At 52.0% G+C, this 26445-nt stretch overlaps 2 protein-coding genes and 1 long non-coding RNA gene across 7 annotated transcripts in view; 2 read left to right on the forward strand and 1 right to left on the reverse strand.

The window, feature by feature from the left end:
- The window catches only part of SIRT2 (sirtuin 2), a 17698-nt gene extending 8658 nt beyond the window's left edge, over nucleotides 1-9040 (forward strand). For both annotated transcript variants that reach the window (XM_072778664.1, XM_072778675.1), the window contains 8 exons: nucleotides 4484-4613; nucleotides 6407-6466; nucleotides 6747-6802; nucleotides 6920-6996; nucleotides 7088-7139; nucleotides 7906-7976; nucleotides 8098-8164; nucleotides 8279-9040. In XM_072778664.1, coding sequence (XP_072634765.1) covers nucleotides 4484-4613; nucleotides 6407-6466; nucleotides 6747-6802; nucleotides 6920-6996; nucleotides 7088-7139; nucleotides 7906-7976; nucleotides 8098-8164; nucleotides 8279-8440 — 675 coding nt within the window. In that variant the 3' untranslated portion in view covers nucleotides 8441-9040. The remainder of the gene's footprint in view (nucleotides 1-4483; nucleotides 4614-6406; nucleotides 6467-6746; nucleotides 6803-6919; nucleotides 6997-7087; nucleotides 7140-7905; nucleotides 7977-8097; nucleotides 8165-8278) is intronic.
- The window catches only part of LOC140606033 (uncharacterized), a 39533-nt gene continuing 15061 nt past the window's right edge, over nucleotides 1974-26445 (reverse strand). The window contains exons 4-7 of one of the 3 annotated variants that reach the window (XR_012008498.1): nucleotides 24945-25050; nucleotides 14699-17961; nucleotides 11632-13250; nucleotides 1974-5741 (exon numbers count right to left, since the gene is read on the reverse strand). This is a non-coding gene — a long non-coding RNA (uncharacterized lncRNA). Of the gene's footprint in view, nucleotides 5742-10647; nucleotides 13251-14698; nucleotides 17962-24944; nucleotides 25051-26445 lie in introns of those variants that run through there. The other 2 variants (XR_012008497.1, XR_012008496.1) reach the window with 2 other exon arrangements.
- Nucleotides 9280-16215, forward strand: RINL (Ras and Rab interactor like). 2 transcript variants are annotated; one of them, XM_072778619.1, is made up of 12 exons: nucleotides 9280-9363; nucleotides 10416-10504; nucleotides 10700-10859; nucleotides 12337-12439; nucleotides 12669-12741; nucleotides 12828-12892; nucleotides 13122-13271; nucleotides 13361-13792; nucleotides 14149-14466; nucleotides 14714-14845; nucleotides 14985-15157; nucleotides 15240-16215. In XM_072778619.1, exons 2-12 carry the CDS (start codon nucleotides 10455-10457, stop codon nucleotides 15294-15296), a joined length of 1713 nt encoding a protein of 570 aa, XP_072634720.1. In that variant the 5' UTR covers nucleotides 9280-9363; nucleotides 10416-10454; the 3' UTR covers nucleotides 15297-16215. The 2 variants fall into 2 exon arrangements, with proteins under 2 accessions (XP_072634720.1, XP_072634729.1); XM_072778628.1 differs by having other exon boundaries at nucleotides 10716-10859.

A 26445-nucleotide genomic window follows, 5' to 3' on the forward strand; every position in this document is an offset into this window, starting at 1 on the left:
GTCGGAGAGGCCACCGCTGGCGAGGTAGGTTTCATGTTTGGTGAGGGTTTGCAGCAGACGGGCACAGAGTGAGTGGGTCTAACGAAATCAGGACACTGTGACCGTGTTCCCACCGGTAGATATGGTCTTAAGGAAGGGGCATCTTTTGATAATTTGCACAAAGGCCTGATATGGGCCATGGGCCATGGCTCATCCGTGTCAGGTGCTGAGCCAAGGGCCTTGTCCCGGGCTCTCCGGCAAGAATGGCTCACATTGTTGGCTTCTGGACTAATCAGCAAGATATTTTCAGGGACTCGCACCCCTTAACTGTAAACAGTGCGCCTCTACCTTTGTTTTATGAATATGTGTTTTGTGAACAAGCACTGAAATTATGTAGTGGGGACGATGACAGCAGTGTCATGCCATAACTGATCCCTCGGGGGTGCCCGGGTGGCTCAGTCGGTGGAGCATCCGACCCTTGATTTCAGCTCAGGTCATGGTCTCGGGGTTGTGGGGTAGAGACCCGCATCAGGCTCCACACTCAGCAGAGAGTCTGCTTAAGAGTCTCTCTCTCTGTCAGCCTCCCCTCTTTGTGCTCATTTTCTCTCTCTCTCTCTCAAATAAATAAATAAATAAATAAATAAATAAATAAATAAATCTATCTTTTAAAAAAATGATACCTTAGAACCCAAAATTATAAAAGACAGGGAATCCTTGGATATAAATGGGCGTTCTAATATTTTCTTCCTGCACCTGGCAATTTGGAGCCTGCCAGCCTGGGAAGCTGCCACCAGGGGGAGGATGAATTTGTTTTAAGTCCCAGATTTCTCAAACCGGAACAGGAGCTCCTGCCCAGGGCTTGCAGTGGTGGTGGCCTGGGAAGGGACAGCCTCTCCTTCCAGGAGGACCCCCACTCAGGATAAACCTGACCGTTCTTCCCAGAGTCCATTTTATCCCCATGGCTCAGACATGGTACAAACAGCTCACTCCAAGCCGAGGGCCCCCTGTGCGCGATTTCATGACATCAGCCCCACAGCCCTGTGTTGTCATCTTCCGTCATGAGTGTTTACTGAGCACAAACCCCATGCCAGGCCCTGCTGGCAGCAACATCCCTGCCCTCCTAGAGCTGATAGTCTAATGAGGGGAGAGAGACAATGGACAAGACAATGGTAGCACGTCCAGTGTGCCACGATGTCTGTGGAGCACCATTAAGCGAGAAAGGGGAACTGGAAGTGCTGGGGGTGGGGGGGTTGGTGCCATTGTCAACAGGTATCAGAGAAGGCCTCACCAAGAAGGGGACATTTAGGAAGGGAAGGAGGGAAGGAGGGTGACATGGGATCATCTGGCCGGGAGAGTGTGTTCCAAGCAAAGGGAACAGCCAGGGCAAAGGCCCTGAGGTGAGACTATGTGGTGTGTTCGAGAAGCTGGATCCGGGTGAGCAGAGAGGAGAGCAGGAGAGAATGAAGGAGGCGAGCTCAAGGAGGGGGACAGGGGCTGACCTTGTGGGATCCTGGGGCCAAAGGAAGGGCTGAGTGAGATAGAGCAGGAGGGCTCTACATGGGGTGGGACGGGGTGACCTGAGCCAGGCATCCCTCTCTGGCTGCAAGTAGGGGGCTGATGGGGAGGGCGGGGTGAGGAAGGGGGTCCTCCGATGTCCAAGTAGAAGAGGCTGGAGGCAGGGGCCAATGAGGGGAGAAGTGTGCGGGTCACGAATCTGCTTCAAAGGTGAAGCCATGTGAGGCCAAAGCCTCCGCCCCAGCACAGAAGCACACCCACGGCGAGCTACCTTCTCATGAAATCCAGCATCGGTGCACTCTGGGGGCCGTGGGAAAGGTGCAGGCGTCTGTCCCCTCCCGGCAATAATTAATGCATGCATTTAGCTACACATACGTCATCAAAACGTATGTTTTGAGGCCTATTACAGAAAACAGAGGCAAAAGTGGAAAAAAAGTTCCACTCTCATGTTTCAAGAAACCATTTTGTTGTTTTGTTTTGTTTTGTTTTGTTTTCAAACTTGTCACCCTCTCCATCAACCTCAGCCACTTTTTGAGTCACTGACCCAGTTTTCTGGAACACACTGTCTTCACTTCTTTCCGAATTGTGATGATGTGGCACTTCTGAAGCTATGTACGATAGCTATTTTTATCTCCAGATACAAGTCTCCATTCAAACATGAGAACAGTTGCCCTGTTCGTTCAAGCCCTGTGATCTCCACAGCAAAGCAGCTTATCGTCCTTTTAAATATCTGCATGGCCTTTACCCGCCACATAGGGCTTTCTCTCACTTAACTTCCTGTGTGGAAGACCCTTCCATATCCACACCCACATAGCAGCTTCCTGCTTGCTCTTTTCTTTTCTTTCTTTCTTCCTTTTTTAGAATTTTTTTAAAAGATTTTATTCATTTATTAATGAGAGACACACAAAGAGAGAGGCAGAGTCACAGACAGAGGGAGAAGCAGGCTCCATGCAGGGAGCCCAATGGGGGCCTGGGGACCCGGGATCGAGTCCCCAGGATCCCACCCCAGGCCAAAGGTGGCGCTAAACCGCTGAGCCACCTGGGCTGCCCAGGATTTTATTTTTAAGTAATCTCTCCACCCAATGTGGGACTTGAACTCACAACTCCAAGATCCAAGAATCGCACAGTGAACCAGCCAGGCGCCCCCGACTTCATGCTTTTTCAAAGCTGCCATTGCCTTCGTGTCCATCAGGGGGACACAGTGTTTTAAAACAAAAAAGGGAGCCAAGGTTTAAAAAACGAGATTTCAGATGAAAATCCAGACTTCAGGCTCCTCTTGCAGATTGAGAAGAGCTGGCTACGCCCCACCCTGCCCCGCCCGGGGTCCTCCAGAGTCGGGGAGCGCTGCGCTGGAGCTGGGGGGGCCACTGCCCACTGTCACCATGCCCTGCTTCGTGCCACACACCCCAGCCACATGTCACTTGCCGTTTACCATCATGTGCTCATGACTCTTTGTCCTTTAGGAGGGGGCTTCCTGGGGCCATACCCCCCAGCCGCCAGCCTCTCTCCCCTAGCTGGCTTCTCATATCACAGGGGCGCCTGGGTGGCTCTGTCTGTTAAGCGCCTGCCTTTAGTTCAGGTCATGGTCCCAGGGTCCTCGGATTGAGTCCCACATGGGGCTCCCTACTCAGTGGGGAACCTGCTACTCCCTCTGCCTGCTGCTCCCCCTGCTTGTGCACACTCTCTCTCTTTCTCTGTCTCTCTCTTTCTCTCAAATAAATAAATAAAATCTTTCCAAAAAATATTCTATACGTAGGGAAACAAGTACACACGTTCATATATAGTTTTCCCACAGCCCTTGTTCTCCTGAGCCTTTTAACCTCTTGGAGGGATCATTTCAACATCAGGACACACAGGTCAGCCTCGTTCTTTTCCAATTTGTGGTTTCTTTATCAAAAGTGGCCTCAGACTAACAGAGGCATCTGAGTAGTTCTTGTACATGCTATATAATTATTTGCACGCACACTGCTTACTCATGTGTGAGGGAGTCAGTAGACTGAGTCAAGTCACAAAGGCAAAACTAAAGCAGGGGGAGGAGGCAGGGGGAGAGCTGCAGGGAGTGTGGGAACAGTGGCTCTTGTCTGCCCGTTGGGGGAACAAGCTGATCGCTGGCAGGGAGCAGAGAGAGCAGTGGGGGCCGTCTGCCCTTGAAAGACAACCCTTTCGGTTGTTCACGGAGTCTCGGGGAAACCGTGCCGGGGTAGCTGGGGGCTACATGTGACCGGCCATCTCTGGGTGGCATGTGCCCATGTGCCCCGTCAGCACCTGCCCCTGCAGCATTCCTCACGGGCCAGCAAAAGCTGCTCCCGAGGGGCTGCGTGCTTTAAGAAAAATGAGAGCGCTCATATGCCTATATGGAAGAGAAGAACAGCCTGGCTGGTTGAAGGAGGGATATACCTGCGTCTGAAAAGAATGCGATGACTGTGCCATCTCTGAAACAGACCGTAGTAAGAAACCCTACTGCTAATTAGGAAAACAGTGATTAAAACCAAATAAACCCTCCCGATTCACTTATTTCTGTTAATGCTTGGCCAGGCCTGCCATATCCAGCTGCGCGGGTTGGCTACTGCACAAGGACGCCACACCTGAGGGGGCTCTATCTACAGCAGAGACATTGTAGGGCTTGTTCGTGAAGGCCAACAAATTTCTGGCAGGTGGCACTAACGTCGTGTGGTCCTAACAAAACAAATTTTCTGAAAAAATGGAAACAAAGTGGCCCGATAATGCGGAAAACCTCCATATGGGCTGATGGTGGCCGTGGGCCTGGGCTCACAGATGTATGAGCGTGGGCCCCGCCGTTAAGCATCTGTGACTTTTACGCTTCGGTGGCACCATGAGATGAGCGGAGGGCTTTACGGGCACACCGTGCCCCTCGTTTCTCCTTCGCTTCCTTCTCCCTCCGTCCCATTTGCTTCTCTTCACAGCGCCCTGCTCCTGCCCCTGAGGGGCCGGCTCGCTGCTGAGCCTTTCCCCCCACCTCTCCCCGCAGAACATAGACACCCTGGAGCGGGTGGCCGGGCTGGAGCCTGAGGACCTGGTGGAGGCCCACGGCACCTTCTACACCTCGCACTGTATCAGCCCCCTGTGCCGACGGGAGTACCCGCTCAGCTGGATGAAAGGTGAGGCCCCGGAGGTCATCCACGAGGGCGGGCCTCCTGCCTCCCGTCGGCTCCCCAGCGCCAAGATCAGGGGCTCCACGCTGTGGGCTCCAGCGGTGTCCTTGCTCTGTGGCCCCCCGAGATCTGAGGCAGCAGCGGGGTCTGCAGCGGGCTCCCAGCACCACCTCACAGCCGGGTTATTAGGGGAGCAAGGTCCAGACCCAATTCAGCCGTACACAGAGATGTGTGTTGGCAGAGAGGTCGCCGGACCGCCATGCAGTCTGTTCTGTGGGGTCTGAGGCCCCGGCCCTTTGTCCTTTGAGGGGCTCTGATCTTACCTTACAAGAGGGGCCCACGGAGGGAGACACAACTGCACTCTAATCCGTACCTGCTCAGTATGGCAGCCGCTGCCACATGTGGCTCTGGAGCGCTCACAGATGTCACTACCGTGACCAGTGGACTGAATGTTTCATTTTCCGTCATTTTTATTAATTAAAAAGTTAAAAGCCACATGTAGCTACGTGCACCATACTGGACAGGACGGGGCTGGAGGCCCCGGATCCGATGGCCCGTTAGTCAGATGCAGGCAAGCATGTTCCGTGGAGCGTGGAGCTGGACGCAGGCCTGGTTAGGGACAAAGGCGGGGGGCGGGGGGGGGGGACTGTCCCGAGGGGTCCAGACAACAGGGCTTGTCAAAGTCAGCGTCCCCGTCCATGGAAGGGCAGAGTGTCCAGAAAAGGGGGGAACTATTCCTCCAGCCCACATTTCTCGAATGCCATTGAGAGCCTTTGTCTGACATCCATTGTGCTGCCGAGAAGCCACACATTTCACCCATGGAAAGCCATTTCTGACATTCTTTATGCTGGTTTCACAAAGCCTCTGGTGTTCATGTGAGACAGAGACAGCTGCAGCATTTGTGGTGGGGCCTCTGGAGCGGGGCCTTTCTGCCAAAACGCCAGCTGACCGCCGCTGGGGTGAGGCTTCCAGAATAGCTCAAGTGCGCGCAGCTGGGGGTAATGGACGAGGAACACGACCCCATTGTGTGTCACTTACAGCAAGAGTGTGCGCATCCCCCACAAAATATCATGCTGTCCATGCTGAAATAGTCTAAAGTGAATTGCAGACATTAAAACGGGGCTCTTTAAATACCTGTTGAAGGAATGAATGAATGAATGAATGAATGAATGAATGAATGAACAGTTGAACAAATGAGCTAGGATTCTGTGGGGTGCAAGTGACAGCATGTTTCAAGCTTCCTTCCTTAATAAGCAATCAGGAGCATGATTGTCATAAGGATGGTGGTGTGGGGGGGGGGGTGTCTGTCCCAGAACCCAAGGATGGTGGGCAGCTGGGCCCTAGGATGTGTCCCCATCCCAGGATCGTCTGCAATTTCTTCCCTCTCTGTCACCAGGCCTGGGGCTCACCAGGCCTCTCACCCAGGATAAAATAGAACTGCCCCCAAAGACCCCTGGGGGAGCTTTATTGCCCACGTTGGGGGGTGGGGGGTGGGATCCAGTTACCCCTGTAAAGGGCAAGCATCTGCTCATTCATCTGTCCTTGTGTTTATTCATTAACTCAATAGACGTGACCTGGTGCTCGGAGCCCCCCATGCCCTCCACCCCGGAACCCTGGGCGATGGGTGGGGGGAGGTAAGGGGCAGCTCTCTAAGGAGGGAGGGCCTTCGTGAGCAGGGCACACCCCCAGGAGGCCCCCCAGCGACCGAGGTGTGTGCGTGGACCGTGAGGGCTGGCTGCAGCCCCAGACCCTAGCCCAGAGTCGCTTACCTCCTCTCCCTTCCTCTTCCCCACGCCCAGAGAAGATCTTCTCCGAGGTGACTCCCAAGTGTGAGAAATGTCACAGCGTGGTGAAGCCTGGTGAGCCTCGGGGCCAGGGAGCAGCCTGGATGGACTTGGGCTGGGACCCCCGGCCCTCCACGAGCCCCTGACCGGTGCCCCGAATCTTTCCCCGGGAGAATGGGTCCTGTAGCCCCTCACCTGCGCCCGCTACTCTGTAGCTCCCACCTCAGCCCCTCGGGTCAGCCTTCTGCTGCCGCCTGTTCTCTCTCTCATTCTCTCTCTCTCTCTCTGACCCTGTCTCTGCCTCCCGATTCACCTTCTCTTTCTGTCTCTGTGTCTGTCCATCTGTCTGCTTCAGACATCGTGTTCTTCGGCGAGAACCTCCCAGCAAGGTTCTTCTCCTGCATGCAGTCAGTAAGTGCCTCCCCAGGTAGGGGAGGGGTAGCGAGCTGCAGGGCAGGGGTGTGGGGGGAGGCAGCCTGGCCCCTGCTGAGCCTCTGGGACCCTCACTGACCACCCCCCCCTCCCCAGGACTTCCTGAAGGTGGACCTCCTCATCATCATGGGTACCTCCCTGCAAGTGCAGCCCTTTGCTTCCCTCATCAGCAAGTAGGTTGGGGTTGGGATTGGGGGGTGCTGCTGGGACCGGGGGTGGGGGTGGCCAGGACAGACCCTTACCACTGAGCTCCCCATCCCCCAGGGCGCCCCTCTCTACCCCGCGCCTGCTCATCAACAAGGAGAAGACTGGGCAGGTGAGTTGGCTTTTATGTGAGCCCCCCTCTGTCTTCTCTTCCTCTTCCTCCTCCTCCTCCTCTCGGGGGTCCCACATTCCCTTTCACTGGCTTCCTCAGAAACTGAGACCCCTCAGCTCAGAACTAGGTGCTCTAGAACCCGGAGGGGTCAGATTCCAGGCCACCTAGACTCTGATTCTACAGGCCCCGGGGTCCCTCCGGCCCCTTCTGAGCAAGTGAAGTAACTCAAAGCAGCTTAAGCCAGAACAGGACTGCTGGGCTTTGGGTAAGTGAGGAGTCAGGGTGAGCAGGCCCCAGGGCCCACAGCACAGCGTGAGGAGACGCCCACTCCCGCTTTCGGCTCTTTTCCTGAGGTGGCCTCCCTCCCTCATCCCTCATCCCTGGGGAGGGGTGGTTCCTCGAACAGCCAAACACTCCATGTGCCAGACACTGTTCTAAGCATTGTCTGGTTTAATTTGTTTTATTTTATTTTGTATTTTTTAATTTTAAGTAGGCCCTATGCCTACTATGGGGCTCAAACTCACGACCCTGAGATGAAGAGTCACATGCTCTGCTGACTGAGCCTGCCAGGCGCCCCGTAAGCGCTTTCTAAGTATTAACCCGCTGACACGACAATGCCAGGAGTGGCTGGTAATGGCCCCCACTCTACAGATAAGGAAACTGAGGTTTGGAGAGGCCAGGTCACTGAGTGAAGTCACAGAGCAGGGAACAGCCCCAGGCCACCTGGCTCCAGGCTCTGTGCTCTGAGCTCCCCTCTCCCCCACAGACTGACCCTTTCCTGGGGATGATGATGGGCCTTGGAGGAGGCATGGACTTCGACTCCAAGAAGGCCTACAGGTGAGTCCTGGGCCTGCGAGGGTCACAGCCGAGGTGGGAGGGAGGGCATGAAGGCACGCGGACTGGGAAAAGTGGGCAGGGGCCTGGGACAAGCTGAGAGCTCTGACTCTCCCACCCACAGGGACGTGGCCTGGCTGGGTGACTGTGACCAGGGCTGCCTGGCCCTTGCCGACCTCCTCGGATGGAAGGTAAGGAGTCTACCCCGGCCCACCCGGAGCCTGTCCCCAAACCCCTGCCCCACAGGTCCTGTGATCCCATGATGCACAGTGACCTCTAACTTCTATGAACTTTGCCCCCTGCAGAAAGAACTGGAGGACCTTGTCCGGAAGGAGCATGCCCACATAGACGCCCAGGCAGGGTCAGGGGCCCCCAACCCCAGCACTTCAACTTCAGCTTCTCCCAGCAAGTCTCCACCTCCTGCCAAGGAGGAGGCCAGGACCAAGGAGGGAGAGAAACCCCAATGACAGCTGCCTCTCCCGGGCAGGACGCCCAGTTCCTTTGGGACAGCAGAGCCCCAGCCAGCCCTGGCCCCCTCTAACTTGCAGCTCTTGTCTGGGGAGCTCAGAACATCTCACCAGTCTCTTAACCACTCCCGCTCAAAACTGGGGCCCCAGCCCCCTGACCCTGGTGAACTTCTAACATCACCCAAGGGCCGAGGCCTGGGCAGCCCATCTGTAACAGCCCGCGCGGTCTCTAACCACCCGCGGGGACGGGGTCAACCTCCCCTAATCTCTAACTGCTCCTGAGGCCAGGGCTGCCTCTAAACACCTAACTGTTCTGGACAGGGGCCCCAAGGGCTCCCCAGGGCTCCCCAGAGCCCCCTGGGCTCTCTACTGCTCCTAGGGCAGCCTGTGGCCAAGTAGACCAAGTCTACCCTGGGTGGAGTGTGGACCCTCCAAACGTAACACACTCTGGGGGCAGCTGAGCCTGAAGGCCTCCCAAGTCTGTGCCTCCCACCACCAAAGTGGGTGCTGGGCCCCTTCCCTGGGGACCCACTTCCTCCGTGGGGAGGGGCAGATAACGTTGCTTATTGAATACAAAATAAAAGTGAAAACAACTAACAATCAGTTGTCTGGTGTCCCTGTTCCTTTCCGTGGGCACCCAGGGACGCAGAACACCTCCAGGCTCTCATGGGGAACAGCAGGGGGGTAGACAGGGGGCCCCAGGGGCTGCGAGAGAGCCTCGGGGCTCTTAGCCCTGGACTCCCAGACTACCAGAGTCCTCTCCCTCAGAGCCCCTTCACCTAAGGCCGGAGCCCCGAAAAAGAGAGGAAGGTTGATTTCAGATCCCCCCAGCCCCGCCTCTTCCCCCGCCCGCCCGGCTTCCTCTCTCTCTGGTGAGGAACACTTTCACTTCCTGCTACTCCAGGCCTCCCCTCGGAGAACAGGTAGGGGTCCCCCGGGACCTAGCCGCCGGCAGCATCACCCCCCGCAGCCTGTCTTTGGTGTCGGGCTTCTGCACCCATCCCGCCCTGCCCAGCACCGCCCGCCGCCCCCTCCACCACCTCCGGTGGGACCCAGGAGAGCATCTGCCTCCCGCCCCACCCTTCCCGCCTGCTCTCCCCTGGACGGGCACCTGCCCTTCCTAAAACCCCGGGTTCCTAAAACCCCAGCCTGATTGATTTGCTCAGCTGGCTCCTACCCGTCTCCTGTACCAGCCCAAGCAAGAACGGAAGCCCCGTGAGGGCAGGGGCCTGTTCTGCCGTCATCGTGTCCCCCGGGCACCCAGTCTGGGCCTGTGCTTATAAAGTATTTGTGAGGCGCACACCTGAATGGCCCCAGGGGTCCCACTCCTGGGACTGCTGCAGAGAAAACACTCAACATTGCCCACCTCGAGCGATCACTCAGGCTAGCTAGGGCTGTGTGCCTGCTTAGGAGAGTTGAGGTCCGACGGACAGAGGGACGGATGTGTTATAGGGCAAAAATAAAACGCCGACAGTAAGATCTAGGGAGCCTGTAAATGCGGGTTTTCTGAATGTTTGAAAGTGTTCATAAATAAGATGTTGGATGGGGGAGTATTTGAGGGCCCCTCTGTGGCCTGGGAAGGGGGGAGGAGGGGCTGCTGTATGAGACACGTCATATTTCCCGAGTGCCTGCTGTGGGCTGAGCGCTGTCCGGGCGCTGGGTTTTGGCGAAGTGGTTTTCCAACTGGCCCACATCTGTATTATGGCAGCACTGGTTGTCAAAATCTGAAATATTTCTGTGCCACTCGGTAAACAGCTGTCAGTTTGGGGCCTCCCTTACACCCCTGCCCTCCCTGCCAAGACACAACGGCCTCCCTTAGACACAACTGTCCAGTGACTAAAGAATTAACACCTGGCACCGCCAGGGGCCTTGGGTCCGTTCTGATCGGTCAGGGTTTGGGCTATATTGGTTGTAGACATGTTGAATATTACCCCTGGGTTGGAGCAACCTTGAGCCTTGTCTCCCTCCCTGCCAGGGGCCAGACCATGGCTTGCTGGCCTCGCGTATCCTGAAGATGGCTCAGCTGGAGGACAAGGCCCCTGCAGGCCCCATCAATGCGGAGAGGTGAGGGCTGCTGGGGCTGGGGTCTCCCCACTCCTGCCCCTGGATTCAGAAGCCCCTTCCACCCAATGCGCACCCCCCATATAGACCCTGAATCCCGTCTCATCCCTGGGCTACCCCTTCCTGCGCCTTTGACCCCGCCTTACCGTCCAACTGCGCACCTCTAACCCCTGGTCTCCTGGACCCTGCATGTCCCAGACCGATTCTGTCACAGGTGAATGGAGCGGGTGAGACCCCCGTAGGGGTCCTGGGGACCCCAGAGCCACTGCTTCGCCTGTGGAGGACATCGGGGGTGTGGCAGGTCCCAGAGCTGGACACACAGGATGCAGAAGCCCTTCTTGAGCTGTGGCCACCAGGGGTGAGTACTCACAGCCAGGGACCTTCTCTGACCTTCCCCATGCCACCGTGCATCAGCCCGGACTCTGCCGGTTCCCCGTGACCAACAACATAGACCAGGCAAACCAAAAAGGCCACCGACTGAGTCAAATAACTGAAACACCCGGAAGTAAAGGGAATTTCAGGAGGGCCTGGATCTTGAGCATGAGGGAACCTGTCCATTTCTCCCATCCCATTTCTTGGCTTTGCTTCAGCTGTAGGGAAAGCCCAATGTTTGGGGCTTCGAGGAACGGGCAGGCGTTCTACAGCCGCTTAGGCAATCAGGCATTTATCTTTGTAAGACATTCCGAAAGGCAGCCTGGGCTCTGGCTCAGTAGCTCTAGTGACGTCAAGGCCTGCTTCTCTGCCATTCTCTTGGATTCCCTTCGCCGTTGCCCGGTGGCTGCCCCAGGTCCAAACACATGTTTGTGCTCCAGGCAGGAAGAAGAAAAAGAAGCACCAGTTGCACCAGGAAAACCAAAAGCCTTCGCAATCGATTCCATATATATGGATGGGGCCCCGGTGGCAATATTTTTTAAAGCTCACCTGGGATGGGGATCCCTGGGTGGCTCAGTGGTTTTAGCACCTGCCTTCAGCCCAGGGCCTGATCCTGGAGACCCCAGATCGAGTCCCATGTCAGGTTCCCGGCATGGAGCCTGCTTCTCCCTCTGCCTGTGTCTCTGCCTCTCTTTCTTCTCTCTGTATCTCTCATGAATAAATAAATAAAATCTTTAAAAAATAATAATAAAGCTCACCTGGGAATTATAAAAGCCAGAGGTGAGAAACACCTCCCACCTACATCATCATCCGTCTTCTCCAACTGGGCAGTTTATGCTCAGGACAAAGCTACAGTCCTGCAAGGAATAGGGGGTGGACTTGGATAAGGCCACTAGCAGGTCTACGCAGCTTCCTTCTCCAGGGGGCTCTGTCCTTGTGGTGGCAGAGATGGGTGTTCCCAGCTCACGGCCATATCCCTCAAGCTTAGCAAAGCCAGTATAAATAGATGCCTCCTTCCAAAGAAAGAGGAAGCAAAAATCTTGTGGAAGATTTCCATTGGCTGGGTTTGATTCACACGCCCATCTCTGAACCAATCACAGTGAGAAAGTACTGTCACCCTATTGGCAAGGTCAGGTCATGGGACCAACCCTAGGGCTTGAGGGGAGTTAGTCCCACACACAGGAACCAAGGGAGGGAGCAGATTTCTTTAAAGGAAGTTTGGGGTGTGGAATCCAAAGTAAGGGAAATGGATGCTGGGCAGGCCAAAGTAACAGAGATTTGTACAGATCCTCTTCAAGATGATCTTTGCTTCAGGGCACCTGGCTGGCTCAGAGTGGAGAATTCTTGGTCTTGGGGTTGTGAGTTTGGGCCCCATATTGGGTGTAGAGATTACTTAAATAAATAAAACTTAAAAAAAAAAAAAAAAAGCTGACCTTTGCTACCCTCGCCACCCCACCCCCTAGAGTTTCCTGGTCACAGGATACGACCCTAGCCAGGTCCTGGTGTTGAGGACAGGAGCTTCACGAGGAGAAGTCCGCACCTACCAGATCCAGAAGCTTCCTGGAGGTGAGGAGCCTACCCCCAGTTTCCAGCCCACAGCAAATTTAGTCAGCTTTGCTTCCAAAATATCTCCCAAGTGCTATTTGGTGCCATAAGTGGGATGTAGACATAAAGACACCAGAAAAGGTGGGGGCTCTAAGGGGTAGAAATTTCCCTGTGTTGAAGATCCTTTGGGGGATTGCAGGACTGAGGACTCACCTTTTCTTCCCCGCCCCTTGTTTCCCTCCACCCCCAGGTGTGTCCCTGAAATACTCTAACCTCTGCATGCCGGACCTGCCCCATCTCCTGGCCTTCCTTTCAGCCAGCAGGTACAGGTCACCCGTCAAAAGGGCTAAGGGGGATCCATCCCTAAGACATCCCACCCACACCGCAGCTTCCCCTTATCTTTTCTCAGGGATGTTTTGCCCAGAACTCTGCTCTTGCCCCCTCCCACTCGAAGGCCTGGAGACCAACACGCAGGTGAGGGGTGGCTCCCTAAGGGAGGGGGAAGCCACTTTCTGGGTTGCTTGGTCCGGGAGGGTGGCACTTCAGGGAGAGGGCTGTGGGAGGCTTGACCCCTGGGCCTGAGTGACAAAGGGCCGGGGACCAAGCCAGTAATGAGGCTGGGAATTAGGTCTCCTGGTGCCCTGAAGGAACCAGGGGCTGGCTCATTGGACGTCTGGGACGCCTCGGTTATGCTGGTGCCCAGGTCCTCTGCAGATTGGTGGTGTCCAACTCAACATGTCGGAGAGGGTGCTTTCCGTGGTGAACAAGCTCTACGTGGAGACCCACAGAGGGTGGAGGACGGAGCAGATGCCGCCAGAGACACCTCCAGAAACTGCAGAAAGACACAGATCAGGTTAGCTGGATGGGAGAGGGCCCTGGGCCCCTGAGGGTGAGGGAGCCACTACCACTGTTCTGTGGGGCCAACTGTCTCCTCACATCCAGCCCCCAGGAACCCTGCCCCTCACAGGGTCTCGTGGGTTGAAGGCCCACTCAGCCCCGAGGTGCACCACGCTGGGCCAGCTCTGGCCAGCCTGGTGGAGGAGACAGAGAAGGAGGACAAGGATGAGAACGAGGACGAAAATGAGGCCGACTTCAGAGATGAAGAGAACGAACCGGAGGATGTGCTCACCCATCACATCCAGGCTCTGGCCAGGGCCCGGGGCAGCTACGTGGGCAGGCAGTTCCAGGGCCTGAGGGCGCGTCTCACCTCAAATACCAGAGGCCCCCACAGGCCTGGGGACGCAGCCACAGAGCTGCTGCAGGATGTGCGGCACCTCCTTACTGACCTCCAGGATCACTTATCAAAGGACCCCGACGTTAGAGCTGTTTTTGGGAGCCTGGGGCCTGGGACCCCCCAGAAGGACGACGGTCTTGGTAATAAGGAGGACTGGGAGGGAATTTATGGCCATTCCCTGAACCCACTCGGGTTCTCCTTTGCCACCTCTTGGTGCTACGTGTGTGTCCGCAGCCAACTTCTTTCCCTGCGTCTCTGCGCCTGCTGGCTTGGCCACTCGCACACCTTTGCCTGCATATAGGAGCTCCTGTTCCGCTCACTCTGCTCATCTCACACGTCCGGGCTCCCCCTTCCACACGTGTCCTCACCCACGTCTACACGTGCGGGTGGCCAGAAGCCGGGAAGGGTGGGGTCGCCCCGGGAGGGGGTCGGCGGAGGGAGGGGGGCGCGCGCAGCAGCCGGCGCCCCTTGGCTCAGCCACCCCAACCGGTCGCAGGCGCCGCGGTGGAGGCGGCCTTGTGCCGGGCGGTGCTGGCGCCGCTGAAGCCCGCCCTGTGGACGCGACTCCGCACGCTGCGGGCCGGGGAGCTGCGGCGCCTGCGGCAGCGACAAGTAGCCCTGCGGGCGGGGGCGGGGCCTCCGGGAGCCCAGGGGGCGGGGCTGGCGGGGCAGGGCCCCGCCCCCGCCCTGCGGAGCCGCATCCACGCGCGCCTGGCGCACCTCCACGCCGCCTGCGCCCCACGCCGCAAGGTGGCGCTGCTGCTGGCCGTGTGCAGTGACGTCTACGCGGGCCTGGCTCGGGGCGAGAACCAAGGTAAAGGGGGCTTCCCTGCGTCCCCCTGGATGCGCCGTAGCTTGAGGGTCGCGGGAGCCGGGTGCGGCGCGCCCGTGTGCACGTCGAGGGGAGAGGGTGGCACGCTCCGGCGGGCGGCGTGTACGCGGGCCCCGGGGATCTGGTAAGGGGCGTTTGCACCCCACCAGGTGGAAGGGTAGCCAGCGCCGCGAGGTCCTGGGATGGCTGCGGGCGCCTGCACGCCCCCACGCACCTGTCCGTCCGCCAGAGCCGCTGGGGGCCGACGCCTTCCTGCCCGCGCTGACGGAGGAGCTGATCTGGAGTCCGCACATTGGGGAGACGCAGCTGGACGTGGAGTTTCTCATGGAGCTGTTGGATCCCGACGAGCTACGGGGAGAAGGTGGGCCCCCGCCCCGGGACGCGGGGACCCAGCCGGGGCGCCCTCGGGCCCGACGGCCTCGCCCGGCGGCAGGGGGTGGAGAGGCGGACACACTGCGGGGCCGGGCCGGGCCGCGCCGACCGCCCCTTCCCGTCCCCAGCCGGGTACTACCTGACCACGTGGTTTGGGGCGCTGCACCACATTGCGCACTACCAGCCCGACGCGGGCCGCGCCCCCCAGGGGCTCAGCTCCGAGGCTCGCGCCTCCCTGCGCCAGTGGCACAGCCGGCGGACGCTGCACAGACAGGACAGACAGAGCCACGACGGAGCCCAGGTGACCGTCCCTCCGGACTGCGGGGGGCGGCGGGCGCTGGACCCGTTGCCTTTCTGACCCAGGCTCCTGCCCCTCCGCACAGGTCAGCCTGTCCTTTGAGGAACCGTGGGTGAGAGACCCTGTGCCCAGAGACCAGTGACGATCAGGGGTCTCAAACCCTCCTGCTCTCCAGGCAAGATTCCAGAAGCACCAGGACGGCACCGACTTCTGGTTGGTTTAGGTGCAGGGGAGTAGCCGGGGTTCCCAGGAACAGACCCACCCCTGGGCCTCTGCATTGGCTGCTCCAGCTTTCTGGAATCCCCTTTCCTGATATCCGTATTGCTCTTTCCCTCCATTCCTTGGGTCTTTAGGCAGATGTCCCCTCTCAGTGAGGCTCTCCCAATCACCCTCTGTAAAGGCCCAGCTCCTCTGACTTGACCCTCCCTGGGGTATCCACCTCCTAATCCCCAGAATCTGTGAATATGTTACCTTACATGGACAAAGGGACTTTATGTATGTGGCTAAATTAAGGATCTTGATATGGGGAAATAATTCTGGGTCATCCTGGTGACCCCGTATAATCACAGGAGGATTTAATATATGTATTAAATATATTATTTTATATTATTATATATCCTTATATAGTAATATATGTTTTTATATAAGGATATAAGAGGGAGAGACACTTGGGTGGTTCAGCAGTTGAACGTCTGCCTCTGGCTCAGGTCGTGATCCTGGGATCAAGTCCCACATCAGGCTCCCCACAGGGAGCCTGCTTCTCCCTCTGCCCATGTTTCTGTGTCTCTCATGAATAAATAAAATCTTAAAAAAAAAAAAAAAGATATAAGAGGGAGGCAGTAGGGTCAGAGAAAGAGATGTGATTTTGCAAGGAGAGGTCAGAGTGATGTGGTTGGGAGCCAAAGTAGGCACCCTCTAGAAGCTGAAAAAGACAAGAATCGGATTTTCCCCTGGAATCTCCAGAAGACTCAGCCTTTGATTTTAGGCCCTAAGAGTACTATTTTGAACTTCTGACCTTTAGAACTGCAAGCTAATAAATTTGTGGGTGTTGACCTGCTAAATTTGTGGTAATTTGTTACAGGAGCAACAGGAAAGCAAATATACTCTCTTACCCTGACCTTTATTTTTTTCTTCCATAGAAATTATCACTTCCTAACAGACCATAAAATGTATTTATTTATTGTGTTAGTTGTCCATAGTCTCCTTCCCCTTAGGCTGTCCAACAGAAATACAATGCAAGCTGTATATGTAATTCTATATATTATTTTAGTAGCTACAGAACAAAAAATTTTAAAAACACAAGAAATTAATTTTAATAACTTATCTGATTGAGCCAAATCTATCCCAGATGTTACCACTTCAGCATGTAACCAACATCCAAAAATTAGGGGCGCCTGGCTGGCTCAGTCGGTGGAGCATGCGACTCCTGATCTTAGGGTTGTGAGCTTGAGCCCCATGTTGGGTGTAGAGATTACGTAAAAGTTAAAAAAAAAAATCCTTGGGATCCCTAGGTGGCGCAGCGGTTTGGCGCCTGCCTTCGGCCTAGGGCACTATCCTGGGGACCCGGGATCGAATCCCACATCGGGCTCCCAGTGCATGGAGCCTGCTTCTCCCTCTGCCTGTGTCTCTGCCTCTCTCTCTCTCTCTCTCTGTGACTATCATAAATAAATTAAAAAAATTAAAAAAAAAATCCTTAACAAAATTCAAAAATTATTGCTCTATTTAATATTCTTTTTGCGTCCGTGCAAAATATTCAAAATCCAGTGCATGTTTTACATTTCAGCCCATCTCAGTTGGGACTAGTCACATTTCAAGTGCTCAAGAGCCACACAGGGCTTGGAGCTACCATTCTGGACGGTGCCACCTTAAAATGTCAGCTCCAGGAGCCCAGGGATCTCTCTTTTGTGCATGGCTATATTCTCAGTGTCTAAACAAAGGCCTGGCACACAGTAGGTGTTCAGTAAGTACTTGCTGAATGATTCAATGACAAAGTTTCTGCGGCAGGCTGAGGATGGCTGCCCAAAAGATATCCCTGTCCTAATTTCTGGAATCCAGGAACCGTTACCTTATTTGGAAAAGGGTCTTTGCAAATATTATTAATTTAAGGATTTTACAATGGGGAGACTATTCTAGATTATCTGGGGGAGGGCTCTAAATGCAATCACAGGTGTTCTTATAGAAGGAAGGCCAGAGGGAGTGCAGGCCCGATACTCTCCTAGCTCCTCCAGAAGGAGTGGAGCCTTGTCCACACCTTAACTTCACCCCAGTGATACCAATTGCAGACTTCTGGCCTCCAGAGCTGTAGGAGAAATTTCTGCTGTCTTAAGCCAGAGTCTATAGTCATTTGTCACAGCAACCACAGGAAACTTAATAATTAGTGATTCATTACTTAATATAAAAAAGAGAAAAATGGAGTAGAATTCATATCCAACCCAGGCTCACTCTAACAACGAGGGACATGCATCTAACTGATACAGGAATGAACTAGAAAACTAGGAAAACCCCTTGAGTCCATTTCCCAAAGAGATGTCCTACCACTAAAATTTCACATTTTGATTTCATAATGATTGAAATTCTGTAATATTAGATATCAAATAAAAAAGGTACCAGAAAAAAAAAAAAGGTACCAGAAGAGAGTTTTTTTGCAATTGTTTTTCAAAACCAAAAAAGCTTTGCGCCAGGCAGCAAAGCAGGAAGCAGGGATGGGGGAACTGCAGGATGTGGCCTCTGATCTTCTGTTCAGACAGAACTGAGTGGGCTCGCTGGATCCTAGGAGACGTGAGGAGACCATCGTCTTCTTCAAGAACCTTCAGGGCAAGCAGGGCACCAAGAATTTCTTTGTGTCTTTCTATTATGCATTTATATATCATTTTTTATAATTGTAAAAATCAAGTAATACCAAATTTACCCTCTTAACTATTTTTAGCTAGATCTCTGTTTTTTTTTTTTTTTTGGTTTTTTGTTTGTTTGTTTGTTTGTTTTTCTAGATCTCTGTTTTATGTGGAATCATAGAGTCTCTTGGTGAGCTGGCATATTTCACTAAGCCTTATGTCCTCAAGGTTCATCCACGTTGTAGCATGTTATAGGATTTCTGTCTTTTTAAAGACTGAATAATGGGCAGCCTGGGTGGCTTAGCGGTTTAGAGCCGCCTTTGGCCCAGGGTGTAATCCTGGAGACCTGAGATCGAGTCCCACGTTGGGTTCCCTGCATGGAGCCTGCTTCTCCCTCTGCCTGTGTCTCTGCCTCTGTGTGTGTGTGTGTGTCACATGAATAAACAAATAAAATATTTTAAAATAAATAAATAAAAGACCGAATAATAGTCTATTGTATGTATATACTACATTTTGTTCATCCAATCATCTTTCTATAGAGAGTTGGGTTGCTTCCACCCATTGGTTATTGTGAATAACACCCCGATGAACGACCCGATGCAAACATTTTTTCAAGATTCTTCTCTCATTTCTATTAGATACATACCCAGAAGTAGAATGGCCAGATCATATGGTAATTTTGTGTCTAATTTTTTGAGGAATCTTAGACTGTTTTCCATTGGACCTGTCCCATTTACATGCCCACCAATGAACCACAGAGTTCTGATTTCTCCACGTCCTTGGGAACACTTTTTTTTTTTTTTTTAATGGTAGCCATCCTAAGGAGCATGAGATGGTATCTCATTGTAGTTTTGATTTGCATTGGTGAGATGAACATCCTTTCATGCACTCATTGGCCATTCATATATCTTCTTTGGAGAAATATCTATTCAAGCCCTTTGCCTATTTTTAAATTGGGTTATTTTGGGCTTTTGTTGTTGAGTTGTAGACGTTCTTTATTTATATTCTGGATGTGTATGTCTTGTGGGCAGTCCCAGTTTCTGGATTTCCTCAGTAGATTCCAGTCCTGTAGTTACGGGAAGTATACCCTGAAGGTAGACACTGTGTCCTTCTCCGCACATCCCATTAGGGGCCCTATGACCAGCGATGTGAACTGCGCCCATGGAGTTAAAGGCTGTATTAGTTTGATTAAGGTGCCATAGAAGAAAACCACAGAGTGGATAAAGAACAGAAATTTGGTTTCTCACAGTTCTGGAGGCCACAAGTCCAAGATCAGGACCTCGGCAGGTTTGGTTTCCTCTGAGGCTTCTCTCCTTGGCTTGTAAATGGCCGTTCTCTCCTTTTGTCTTCACATGGCCTTCCCTTTGTGCCTCTCTGCATCCTAATCTCTTCTTTCAAAAAGTTTTAAGCATTTACTTATTTATTTATTAAATTGAAGTACAGTTGACACCCAGTGTTACATTAGTTCTCAATCTCTTCCTGTAAGGACACCCTTCATAGTGCACAAGGGCCACCCATGTGATTTCATTTTAACTTAATCACTTCTTTATTTATTTTTTTCTTTCTAAGATTTTGTTTATTTGAGTGAGGGAGAGCCAGAGAGACAGAACAAGTTGAGGAGAGGACAGGAGGGGCAGGGAGACTGCGTGCTGAGTGGGGAGCCCCACATGGGGCTTGATCCCAGAACCCTGAGATCATGACCTGAGCTGAAGGCAGATATTTAACCAACTGTGCCACCCAGGTGCCCCTAACTTAGTCACCCTTTTAAAGGCCCTTGCTTCAGACTTAATCATATTCTAAGAAACTGAGGGTTAGTTAGGACTTCAACCTATGAATTTGGAGGGGAGGGTCACAATTCTGTCCATGACTGGAGGTGACTGTCAGATTCCCCCCACCTTTTTTTTTTTAAGATTTGATTTATTTACTCATGAGAGGCACAGACACAGGCAGAGGAAGAAAGCAGGCTCCATGCAGGGAGCCCGACATGGCACTCGATCCCGGATCTCCAGGATCACACCCCAGGCCAAAGGCGGTGCTAAACTACTGAGCCACCGGTGCTGCCAGGATCTCCTCCTTTTGAATTATGGTGTCATCTGTGGGTGGTGCCCTGAGACCCTGTGAAGAACCTGTCCCTGACTGCCTTTCACCCAGTGCTCTTGGTACCTTTTCTTGGTTTTTGCTGAGTCATTGGGTTTATTCATACTACGTGTTCTATTTATGGCAAGTGATAGTGGTTTTCCACCTCCTAGTGTGAAGTGATATTTCCTGGGTTTTCTTTTTAAGATTATTTATTTATTTATTTATTTGAGAGTGAGCATAAGTGGGGAGGGGCAGAAGGAAAGGGAGAAGCAGACTCCTTCCTGAGCAGGGAGCCCAACGTGGGTCTCGATCCCAGGACCCTGGGACCATGACCCGAGCTGAAGGCAGATGCTTAACCAACAGAGCCATCCAGATGCCCCCTGACATTTCTTATTTAAATAAACGTGTTGAGTGTAAAAAAAAAAAAAAAAAATCTGAGCTGATTTCAAGAAAAGTATCCAGTAGCTAAGTATACGAGTGATGCATGGATATGTGGCAAAGTATGTGAAAGTGAAACGCAAAAGGTGGGTGTTTGGGATATTGCTGGCTGAGGACTATGGGGTCACACCCAGCATCTTGTTCACTCTGGAGCTCTGGGTTTTGTGCTGGATGCCTCCTCTTGTGGTCCCATTCCCATGGTGTCCCAAACTGGCCAGAGCATCTCCCCCAATCCTGCTCCTCCTTCTAGTACCCATTACAGGGGGCCCTCATGATCTCCCCAGTCCCTAGGCTAGAGCCCTGAGCCCTGGACACCTGCCTCCCCCATTCTCATGCTCCCCCATTCTCCCCTTCCATGGCCTCATCCTGGTCCCACCCAACCTCCACTGCCTCCTGGTTCACAGTCCAGGGGATCCCCTCCAATCCCCCACTCACATGGCAGCAGAAGGAAATTTTATTTTATTTTATGTTAAGAGTTTACTTTTAAGTGATCTCTGTACCCAACATGGGGCTTAGACTCACAACCCCGAGATCAAGAATCTCACACTCCACCTCCTGAGCCAGCCAGGTGCCCTGCAGTTCTAATTTTGGTGGAGTCCAATTTAGTGTTCTTTTGCTGCCTGTTCTTTTGGTGCCACATCCAAGAAATCATTGCCAAATCCTATGTCATGAAGCTTTCCCCTATTTTTTCTTCTAAGGGTCTTATAGTTTGACTTCTGACATTTAGGTCTTTGGTTCATTTTAGGTTCATTTTTGTATGTGGTGTTGGATAAGGGTCTTGACTCTTTTGCATGCGGATATCCATTGAATTTTCCCAGCACCATCATTTAAAAGACTGCCTTCCTCCCATTGAATGAGCTGGGCACGCTTGTCAAAAATCATCCAATCTTAGGGGTGCCTGGGTGGCGCAGTCAGTTAAGTGAGCTGCTCCTGGTTTTGACTGGGCTCATGATTTCAGGGTCTTGAGATCAAGCCCTGCTTGGGGCTTCATGCTCAGCATGGAGTCGGCTTGGGATTCTCTGTCCCTCTACCTCTCACCCTCTCACTCGGGCTCTCTCTCTCTTTCTCAAATAAATGAATAAACCTTTATTTAAAAAAAATCATTTCACCTTATACGCAAAGGTTTATTTTTGGAATTTGTGTTTTTAACAAGTTGCTGCTGAGAACCATTGATATATATATAGCAGATTAAAAATAAAACAGGAAGGGAGGCTGTACTTTTTGAGAAGTCACAGAGAGGGTGACACCTGAACAAAACTTTGCCAGAAGCATGAGTCACAGGCATGAGAGTCAGGGGCATGCAAGTCAGAGGCACACATTAGGGGAAGATGTTCCAGGCAGAGAAAAGCCAGGCAAAAGCCCTGCAGTGGGTGCGTGCCTGGCAGGTGGGGGAACAGTGAGGAGGCAAGAATTCTTGAGACGTCCTTGGTGCAAAAAGGTGGTTTTATAAAAGCACAGGGACAGGACCTGTGGGCAGGAAGAGCTGCACTGGGGTCGTGAGGAGTGGCCCCTTATATACTTTCAAGTTGGGAGGGGGTTAGGGAGAGCACAAACCTCCAAGGTATTTTGGAAGCAAGGTTTCCAGGACCCTGAGGGGGCTGGCTATTGTTAGGAAAAGATCATTTATTACTGTTTGGTAAAAACTCAATCGCGAGACCCTTCAGATCTCTATCAGCGGGTCAAATGCTTGGAGGATGGTTGCCAACATGTATCTTCAGGGGTAGAGATAAAGGAAGTGTCCAACAGAACTTTTATATGTTAAAGGAGACTTACAGGATCCTGGGGGGTTGGGATAATGCGAAGCTAAGGTTGCCTTTTGCCTTTATTTTATTTTTTTTAATTTTTATTTATTTATGATAGTCACACAGAGAGAGAGAGGCAGAGACACAGGCAGAGGGAGAAGCAGGCTCCATGCAGGGAGCCCGACGTGGGATTCGATCCCGGGTCTCCAGGATGGCGCCCTGGGCCGAAGGCAGGGGCCAAACCGCTGCGCCACCCAGGGATCCCTGCCTTTTGCCTTTAGCAGAGGATTCACATCAAGGCAGCAGAGTTCCTAGAAGAATGTCACTCTGCCTGTTTCAAGGACTTGTCAGGGGACAGGAAATAATAAGGAAATTTAATTTTTTTTTCTTTTGACTTGGTTTCCCACATCAAAAACGAGGCACTGCATGACACCCATTGAGGAACACTGTGTGTTTTGCCTATATATTCTCTGGCCACCCCAACGTGATAATGCCTAATGCCTCAGGGCTTGCGTGCCTGTTTTAGGACATCATCCAGAGGATGTGACCGCCGGTTGACCCATGAGCTGGACTCAGGCCATCAGAGGCTCCTCCCTCCCTCCCCTGACCATGGAATGTCTTTCTGCCCACTGTTCCCACACCCGGGGCTGCTCCAAGGACATAGCCCCGCCAGAGGAAGGTGTTGTTGAGACCATCTGGCTCAATATAAACTTTAAAATTCTGGTGGGTGTGTGGGAGACCCATTCATCTTGTGGCGCCCAAGACAAGCCTTGTAAATAAGTTCCCTTGCTTATTAAACCTGCCACCTACCAATCTGGAACAGTCTGGCTCTTTCTTTGGTCCCTCCTTGTCCTCTGTGTATGGGGCCAGTTGGCAAACTGGCAATTAAGGAATCAGCTAGGAGACCAAAGAAATGGGCCTTCGGAAAGGCACACCTGCAAGGAAACTCTCCAGTTGGCCATAGGCCTCTGGGTGCAGAAGGGAGCCCCAGGAGTTAGATGTTTGGGGACTCCCACACAAGTATGGGGACACCCCCAAGATGCTGGCCATTTTGATGCACCTGAGGAACTACACAAGGCACACACTGCAGGGCAGGGAAGCGCATGGCTATGACAGGGGGTGTCCCCTACTGGGGGCAGTTTGGCCGGCCACCCCAGGCTGCAGCTTGACCTAGGGAATCGGAAGAACTGAATTCAGGAAAAAGACATGCGGTTTCCATTACTCTGCTAGCTTCAGGGCTCACAGCACAGTGGGAGAACGTAACAATAAGTTGCAGACCTTATCATGCCCTTTTGCAAAGCTAGGAGGGCACAAATAGCCCCAGATTAAGATCCGAGCGCCTGTATGAAGCCTGATTAGGACGCTAACAGGTACAGTCCCTGCGAAAGCGATGAGGATGCCCTAGTGCCTGACAATGAGATGGACCGCGGGCCCCATGCTGTCGGAGCCTTGATACAAAGGAAAAATTTATTTTAAAAAAATTATATTTGAGAGAGAAAGAGAGAAAGCATGAGCAGGGGAAGGAGCAGAGAGAGGGGCAGGCTCCCCACTGAGCAGGAGCCCAATGCAGGGCTCCATGCAGGACTCGATCCCAGGACCCTGAGATCCTTACCTGAGCCCAAGGCAGGCAGACACTTAACCGACTGAGCTACCCAGGCAGCCCCAAAGGAAAAATTTAAATAGCGATCACCCTAGACCGCTGATAATGAAGAAATATGTCCCAAAACTCCTAGGAGAAAACTAGCATTTTTTCTGTCCCTTGAAGATGTCAATCTTATGCCTTTGAAATATAAACACTGCCCATGATAGCCTGAAACTGAGGAGGGAAACGGGGGGGGGGGGGGGAAGAGGGTTTTCAGAATATAGACTGCTGAGGGCGCCTGGCCGGCTGGGTTGGTGGAGCTAAACTCTTGATCTTGGGGTTATAGGTTCAAGCTCTACCTTGGGTGTCAAGATTTCTTAAAAATAAAATTAAAATAAAATAAAAAAATAAAATAAAATAAAATAAACAGATGGGGGTGTCTGGGTGGCTGAGTCGGTTAAGTGTCTGCCTTCGGCTCAGGTCATGATCCCAGAATCCTGGGATTGAGTCCTGCATCAGGCTCCCTGCTCAGCGGGGAGTCTGCTTCTCCCTCTCTCTCTGCCCCTTTCCCTCTATTCATGTTCTCGCTTGCTCTGCTCTGCTCTCTCTCTCTCTCTCAAATAAATAAATAAATAAATAATCTTTAAAAAAAATAAAATAGAAGGGATCCCTGGGTGGCTCAGTGGTTTAGTGCCTGCCTTTGGCCCAGAGCGTGATCCTGGAGTCCCAGGATCGAGTCCCACATCCGGCTCCTGGCGTGGAGCCTGCTTCTCCCTCTGCCTGTGTCTCTGCCTCTCTCTCTCTCTCTCTCTCTATCATGAATAAATAAATAAAATCATTTAAAAAGTAGAATTAAATAAAATACAGACTGCTGTAGAAGTTCCCTCACAGAAAATTTAGTCCACAACTTCCAGAAGATTACAGGTCAAGGGCTAAAGCTTTGGAATGAAAGCGTGGGGTCTCTGCGTCTGCCTGTATGTTTATGCACATCTGTAGATGTATGTTATGGATATGTGATGTTTTTCTACCTCCAGGGGTATTGCCAAAATTAATTTGTAAAAGAGCTCTATTTAATTGGCTTAAAGAAAAATACGCTTTAGTATTAGCAGTGTACTTACATAAAAGTAAAGTGTGATTTTCTTTCATCTGCTAAAAGGACAGTTTTCTTGGACCATTGGTCTGTTCTTGATGAGATTATGAGAGGCTTTTCCAGACGTAGGTAATCTGCCTAGAAAACAGATTCCGTTTTATCAAAACAACCTCCCATGCTCCCTGTCATCTTTATCAGGTCTTTGGTTGCTTAAGAAAACTGATTCTTCTCTATTAAAAGAGCTAAGTATTTTTACAACTATGGGACTTACTGTATTGGCCTGTGAAGTCTTTCATTGTCTCTCTGGTTAAATGAATAACTAAGGATTGTTTCGCAGTGACCTATGATCCTATTTAATCAAGTGTTTTAAAACCTTTTGATATTTTTGACAAACTTCCCCCCAAATCATATCTAAAGCAAGGCTTGTTAACCTCAAACTAACTCTGGGATTTTCCAGACAAAATATCAAAGGACGTGTTCTCTCTCCTTATAAAAGGGAGCTATTAAACTAATTAGGTTTATTTTATGTTTTAAATTACATGGGAGGGGGACGCGGCTGGCTCTGTCAGTAGAGCATGTGACTCTTGATCTTGGGGTTCTGGTATAGAGATTACTTAAAAATAAAATCTTTAGCTCTCTCTCTCTCTCTCTGTCTCTAATAAATAAATAAAATCTTAAAATAAATAAATAAAATAAAATCTTTCGGGGCACCTGGGTGACTCAGTCAGTTAAATGTCTGACTCTTGATTTTGGCTCAGGTAATGATCTCGGGGTCATGGGATCAAGCCCTGCATAGGGCTCCATACTCAGCAGGGACCCCTCCCTCAACTCTTGGGTGTGCATTCTCTCTTTCAAAAAAATTTTAAAATCTTGAGACACCTGGGTGACTCAGTCAGTTAAGCATCTGCCTTTGCTCAGGGCATGATCCCAGAGTCCTAGGATTGAGCCCCGCATCTAGCTCTCTGCTGGATGAGGAGCCTGCTTCTCCCTCTGCCTCTGCCTGCCTCTTTGCCTACTTGTGTTCTTTCTCTCTCTGTCAAATAAATAAATAAAATCTTTAAAAAAATTTTTAATATTAAAAAATAATAAAAATAGGGATCCCTGGGTGGCGCAGCGGTTTAGCGCCTGCCTTTGGCCCAGGGCACGATCCTGGAGACCCGGGATCGAATCCCACGTCAGGCTCCTGGTGCATGGAGCCTGCTTCTCCCTCTGCCTATGTCTCTGCCTCTCTCTCTCTCTCTGTGTGACTATCATAAATAAATGAAAAAAAAATTTAAAAAAAAAATAAAAAATAATAAAAATAAATTACATGAGAAACAATGCAAATAAGAAGTGATGCTAAACCTTTTTTATATTCTTATGAAATTTCTAAAAATCTGATATGTCCTAGTATAGTGTTATCAGTTTATTTTAAAATGTAGGTCACAGGGCAGCCCGGGTGGCTCAGTGGTTTAGCGCCGCCTTCAGTCCAGGGTGTGATCCTGGGGACCTGGGATCGAGTCCCATGTTAGGCTCCCTGCATGGAGCCT

This window comes from Canis lupus, chromosome 1 (genome assembly GCF_048164855.1).
Source record: "Canis lupus baileyi chromosome 1, mCanLup2.hap1, whole genome shotgun sequence".
NCBI lineage: Eukaryota > Metazoa > Chordata > Mammalia > Carnivora > Canidae > Canis > Canis lupus.